General features: G+C 39.7%; 1 protein-coding gene across 1 annotated transcript in view; it reads right to left on the bottom strand.

Moving 5' to 3' along the window:
- Nucleotides 1–222: 222 nt before the first annotated feature.
- atf7ip2 (activating transcription factor 7 interacting protein 2) overlaps nucleotides 223–6,502 on the bottom strand; it is a gene marked incomplete in the record, with an annotated part of 25,845 nt that continues 19,565 nt past the window's right edge. The window contains 4 exon segments of the mRNA XM_037689534.1: nucleotides 223–679; nucleotides 829–1,016; nucleotides 1,099–1,251; nucleotides 3,501–3,571. Of these exon segments, the coding sequence (XP_037545462.1) occupies nucleotides 463–679; nucleotides 829–1,016; nucleotides 1,099–1,251; nucleotides 3,501–3,571 (629 nt within the window).

Below are 6,502 nucleotides of genomic sequence, written 5' to 3'. Positions count from 1 at the left end.
TGATAACAGAACAAAAGTTTAATCCATTAAAATAATTCTAACAAGGCCAAGTCAGGACGGATTATTCTTTGTTGAAACGTTGCGTCTTTTTTCGAAAGGCTTGTTAACAAACTCAAGTCTTATAAATAGCACCTTCTCATAGTGGGTCAACCAGTTTGTCAACAAACAGGATCAACAAACTGACTGATCCACTATGAGAAGGTGCTATTCATAAGACTTGAGTTTGTTGCGGTGTCCCAGACTGAATAAGTCTTTTGGATAAAAGACGAAACGTTTCAGCAAAGAAGAATCCTTCCAGAGGAGTTAACCTTCTTACACTGACCCAGTCTCTACCTGGATCAATGAGCATGCATCAGGACAACTAAAAAAATTAGTAAAAGCTGCTCGGTTGAAACAAATATAATAAAAAAAAGAGTCAATATTGGTCAAAGTCCAAACTCCTCCAAGGAAGAGACATCCATTTCACAATTGGTCAGGCATCGTTTTTGTGACGACTTCACTGTACGGTCCATAACGTCCAAATTTATCTTTTCCTATAACAGCAGCACACACTCTGTGTCCAGGCTTGTACTTTTTTATCAGTGCACCCATCGGCAGAGGGGCGGCCTTCAGCTGATCATACGAAGTCCATTTAGGAAAGGTGCCGCTCCCTTTGACCTTTTCCATAGTCAGGAAGATGCTGCAGCAGGAAGAGAAGAGAGTACTGTTAGCTTTATCTTTAAGAGAAATACCAAGGTCAATCAAGTGTCTTAGATGTGAACAGTGGGATGACAGCCAAATGACAAATCACAAAGTGACGGTGCTTAGCTAAATAATTTGTCTTCCTACGTGTAACTGTCCATGGGCGGTGCGGCGGGGTCATTTTCCGTCACGTTCCAGAGCACAGAAAGTCTAGTGGGGTGTCTGATGAGGGCCAGCTTCAGTTCTACTTTCTGAGGCATGCTGTACGAAGCTGCTTCCATGTTCAGGACGGAAGGGAAGGGGAACGAAGGGAGAGCAGGATAGAGAAGCAACTCCTTTTGAAAGGAAAACCAAGAAGGTCTGGGTTAAAAAAGGCAAATAGTCAACACCATTTCTACTGAGGAGAAGCTGTAGTACCTGTCCTTCATCTGATGACGTGACACTGTGGCCTGAAGAGTCCTCATCTTTCATCTTTTTAACTTTCGGTTCCTCTGGCAGACACGGGTTCCCATCATCATTTTCTTCGTCCTGATTATCCTCCAACTCTCTTTTTATAGACTTGACATGCACCTGAATTTTACATTTCAAAACAAAATAAAGGCAATAATTAGAACAAATCATGTAAATTTCGACAGACATTTTAGTTATTTTTGAGGAAATTTCTTTTTTGTTTACGCAAGTATCCTACATGTATAGATGATCAAAGCAGGGTAAACTTTTTACATGTTTCAATGAAAGAGCAGTGATTGATTTTTGAGTTTGACTCCTTGTTTTAGGTTTAGACATTATGCAGCTCCACCTCACACTAACCCTCCCAGGTTGAATGCAAGAATATTCTGTTCTGATGACTGATGCCATCTTCAGGATCATCTTTATTTCGGCTTTGGTAGTGACACACCAACTTACAGCATGTCAGAACTGTCCTTTTTCCAATCGTTTTTTTTTCTCCAAACAACATCTACTGTTCAACATCTATAAAAATAACAAAGTCCATGCTCAATCATCATCATCAAACATTTTTCAGTCCAGATGACCCGACTGAAAAATGTTGGATTGTATACCTGGATTATTGAGCATGGACTTTGTTGTTTTTAACCAGTTTGACACGACTGTCAACAAGGAAGAGGGCCGGCAATGGAGGAGAGGGCGTTCCAAAGAGACCATCTTAGCACTAACAAAACTAGTTTGTTCCACTTTGGAGTAAGCTGTTGGGGGAAGAATCAGTTTTGTGTTGTGTGTTTCCTTGACTGATGAAGCCTTCTGGATCAAAGACGAAACGTTTCGGCACAAAAAAAAGAAACTGTCCAGATGACCTGACTGAAAAATGTTGGATCTCTAAAAATAAAAAAATAAAAAGAAGAAACTATTCAAAGTTTATTTTGAAAGGATTATAAAGTGGAAACTTTGGTCATGGGTGAGTGCAGCTTTAATGCTGAGCTCATATCTTTATATTTGCTATTTATAAGACTGAGTTTGTTGCAACTCCTCAGACTGAAGAAGTCTTTTGGATAAAAGATGAAACATTTCAGCAAAGAAGAACCAGTCCAGAGGACCTGACTCAACCTGGCTAGATTTATGTACCTGGATTATTGAGCATGCATCAGGATATACGCACCTTAAGGAGCAAACTATTTTTTGTAAGGAAGGCTGAATGGTTATCAAAGTCTTTGACAGGACTGCTCCACGATGGGCCTTTTAGTTTTGTTACAGCGTAACGAAATAACATGAAATCCTCAAACAGCACCACAACAATTAAATGCAAACAGGGCAAAAAAAAAAAAAGTTGATGGCTGAGCAAATGTACAAATAGAAATTGACTGCATTTTATGACCTAAAATAGAAAATGTGGTAATATTAAATTCTTTTAAGGCTTACAGTTGAAATTATTTAACTCAAGACCATTTAACTCAAGACCAATTGCGCCGCTCAAGGTGGCTGCATGTTGGAGCAGCTCTGTTACTTTCATTCTGAGATTTTGCTTTTGGAAACTTTAATTCCTCTTTTTCTGGATGTAAATCACATTTTTTGGATGATTGTTTCCTCTGGTATCGGACGCTGTGCAGCTGGAAGGATTTTTACTGAAACTTTTTTAGTTTTGGACATTTGTTATGATGCGTAACCATTGCAACAAGGCAGTTTCTACAACCAACAGCAGCTGATTAATATCTCAAAAGCTCAAGTAATATCTCAGCTACAGCCCTAAATTTCAAATGAGTTGAAAAGGATGTTCTGTGGACGCATTCTCATCTACCTGCCAGCTGTGCTCGAGTGCCTGACCACTGAGATCCTGGAACTAGCAGGAAACACGGCTCATGACAGCTGAAGGACAGGATCGTACATCAGCACCTACAGTTGGCTGTCCGCAGCGATGAGGAGCTCAACAAGCTGCTGGGAGGAGTGGCCATCGCCCTGGGAGGATTTCTGCCCAACATTCAGGTGATCCTGAAGCCCAGGAGGCCAACCAAGTGCAAGTAAACGGATCAACATCTGTGGCCAGTTTTTTCAGATCTGCTATAAGACGGACCATCACAAGAGATCCTTCCCGCCCACAACCATCAACATCTAGAACAACTCTTTTATGAAACAAGGAAAATGAGCTACAACAACATTTAATTTCCCTCTGGGATTAATAAAGTATTTTTGAATTGAATTGAATTTATATTTTTTAAGAGCCTGCGTAAAAACTCTGTTGTTGTTAGTTAGTTTGTTTGCCCATTTTCACATCCCTCCTGTAGCACATCCCTTTTTAAATTTCATTTTTTATTAACTAAAGTACCTAAATACACTGTAAGCCAAAATACAAAAACAGGAAAGCTTACCGTGTCTTCAGAAGAACCAACAGAGGAAAGAAGTGGTGGAGACATCTCTCTTAAATTGCTCTCAACGGATACTGAAGGTTAGAGCAGAAAACAAGCATGAGGAAGGAACAAGAATCAACAGAAGACGATGAATATGGTTGTTTCATCAGATACCGACTGATTAAAAATGGGTTATTTTAGTCATCGCAACAACCGCAGGAGGCCACATTTACTACATTAAAGCCACCTCCTGGAATTTTATCTAAAAAATATATATTAAAATCTAATTTTAAGTTTAAAAAAAAAAGATGCAGTAAATAAAACATTTCAACTTGTGACATTAAAAAGTTGTTAAAAAAGATGTAATGAGCAGATTTACATTTCCTAAAAAAATAAACCACAAGAGAGGATCATTTTAATGTTAGGACTCAATAATTTAATTAGGCATTTACTTCATCTCATTCCAAACTATAGGAAGAAATTAAAAACTTCTAAACCTGTGGGTCGGACTGTTGGGAAGTGGATGGAGCAGTGAAAGCAAGAACTACAGGCCTGCTTTGACTGGTGTGTTTTTGAAGCATCAGCCACAGACCCAGATGGATTTACTGAAACAGTCACGTCCTACATCAGTTTTTGTGTTTTTGTTTGCAGACCAAGACTTTTCGCACATCCAACAATAAACCAAGGTTCACTTCATGTCTGAGGAAGCTGCGTCGGACCAAAAAAAGAGGCTTACGGCAGTGGGGAGCAGGCCCTGTATAAGCAGGCAAAAAACAAACTGACCAAGGAGATCAGGGCAGCTAATAGAAGCTATAGCGAGAAGCTAAAAAGTAGCTTCTGAGCTAACGACCCAGCTGCAGTTTGGAGGAGTCTGAACGACATCACTCACTACAAGAGCCCATCCAAACAACTGCTACGTTCACAGCAAAAAACAATGCAGACATGTTCTTGTTTTTAGTATTCTAGTATTCTACATCGCTTTAATCTAGTCGTTTTTTATTTCGTTTTTTTATACTATTTTCCTTCATTTATTCTTCATTTTACATGCTTTCTTGTATGATTGTCTATTGTTGTCTACTGTTGTCATCATTCTTTGTTAAAGAACAGGTCTCTCTTGTAAATGAGTCCCTGAGGCTCAATAGCTATGCGCAAACATGCGCAATTTTTTTTTGACCGGATTGAAATGTTTTCTGATTAAATAATTCAAATGTATCGTCTACATGGGCACAATCTGTTCATGACGAGCGTTTACATGCAGCGGGCTTTGTTCTGAACAGAAGTACTGATATGTGCAGAGAGGTAAACTCTCCTTAAAAAAAACACCGAAGAAGACGTTCTACTTCTGGTTTACTTCCGGGATGAACGTAAACAAACCTGAGCACCCAAAATGGACTAGCGACAGGTTTTAATGACGGTGGAGACGTTGCTGCACTCCCTGACTGAGCTACAGGTGATACAGATCATTTTGAGCTCTTTCAAAGTTTCTAGTAGAAATGTTGTGTCGCTCACCGACCAGTTTTGCTTCCCCAACATGCTAATATTATTAGCATTAGCCAGGCGGAAATTACATAGGTCGCACATGCGCAGTCAGGTCAGTTATTCACGATCGTTCTGACCACAAAATCATTTCAGATTGCGCTGAATAAACAAAAAAATAACCCAAACGGGGTGTTTACATGACACGTTTGTATTCCGAACAGCCGTTTGATCCAATTACTTATGTCCATGTAAACATAGCTGATGAGACTAACCTGTATAAATAAAGGTTGAATGAATCCCCCCATGCTGTGATGAGCCCCTGACTGGCTGTTGAGCTAAACAGCTTAATTTGCAGATTTGAAAAGCAGCCATGCACACATTCAACCCATCCACCCACACCCCACTCTACACCAACAACTACACCCACCAACAACTCTACAACCCCCTCCTCTATCCCCTCTGACCCTCCTGCCTGCACTAAAAGATCACTGAGGAAGGTACGGTGGCCCTAAGGTGTAAATGAACATTTGAAAAAACGGAATTACATTTGAAAAAACACAACAAAAACAACAAAATCACAACATTTGAAAAAACAGAATTACATTAAGCCAAAGCGTAAGTGACCGGAATCACATTAGAAAAAAACAGAATTACATTTGAAAAAACAGAATTACATTAAGCTAAATAGGAAGGTTTTTTTTTTTTTACTTTATTAACAGCATAAAACCAAACAACAGAAAAATATACAGTACATCCTGATGCATGCTCAATAATCCAGGAAGAAAAATCTAAAAAAGTTAAGTCAGGTCCTCTGGAGGCCTCCGTGTTCAACAGTCCCCCTCTTACAATGCTGTTATTGCTAGTATCACTCAGCCCCCTGTGGATAGCAAGCAGCCATCAGGGTGCTAACGATCCAATGTTAGGCTGATGGTCCTCCTTGATCATGTGAACAACTAGTTTTAAGCGTCAACAACAAACTGGTTGATCAACTATGAGAAGGTGCTGTTTATAACTGAGCTGAATACAGCTCGTCAGACTCAAGAAGCCTTTCGGATGAAAGATAAAACGTTTCTACGATTTTATTTATTTATTGTTGCTGTTTTTTGAATATCCAGAGGGCCTGACAACTTTTTTAGAATATACAGTACACACAAATCTCCGATGTGTGTGTACTGTATATTGTTCTAAAAAAGTTAAATCTGGTCCTCTGGACATTCAAAAAAACAAAACAAAGCAAATCAACAAAAAAATCTAGAAACGTTTCGTCTCTCATCCGAGAGACTTCCTCAGTCTGAGGTGCTGTTTTCAGCTCAGTCTCTTAAATAGCACCGTCTCAGGGTGGATCAACCAGTTTGCTGCTGACAACCAAAACCAGCTGATCACATGCTCAAGAAGGACCATCAGCATAACAATGGATCATTAGCACACTGATGGCTGTTTACTGTTCACAGAGGGCTGAGTGATACTAGCAATCACAGCATTGTAAGAGGGGGACAATTGAACCCGGAGGCCTCCACCCCTGTTTAACGATGGACGATTTCTTT

The sequence above is a fragment of the Nematolebias whitei genome, chromosome 15, assembly GCF_014905685.2.
Source record: "Nematolebias whitei isolate Nwh7 chromosome 15, NemWhi1, whole genome shotgun sequence".
In the NCBI taxonomy this organism is placed as follows: domain Eukaryota; kingdom Metazoa; phylum Chordata; class Actinopteri; order Cyprinodontiformes; family Rivulidae; genus Nematolebias; species Nematolebias whitei.
This window is presented reverse-complemented; position numbering and strand designations above follow the sequence as displayed.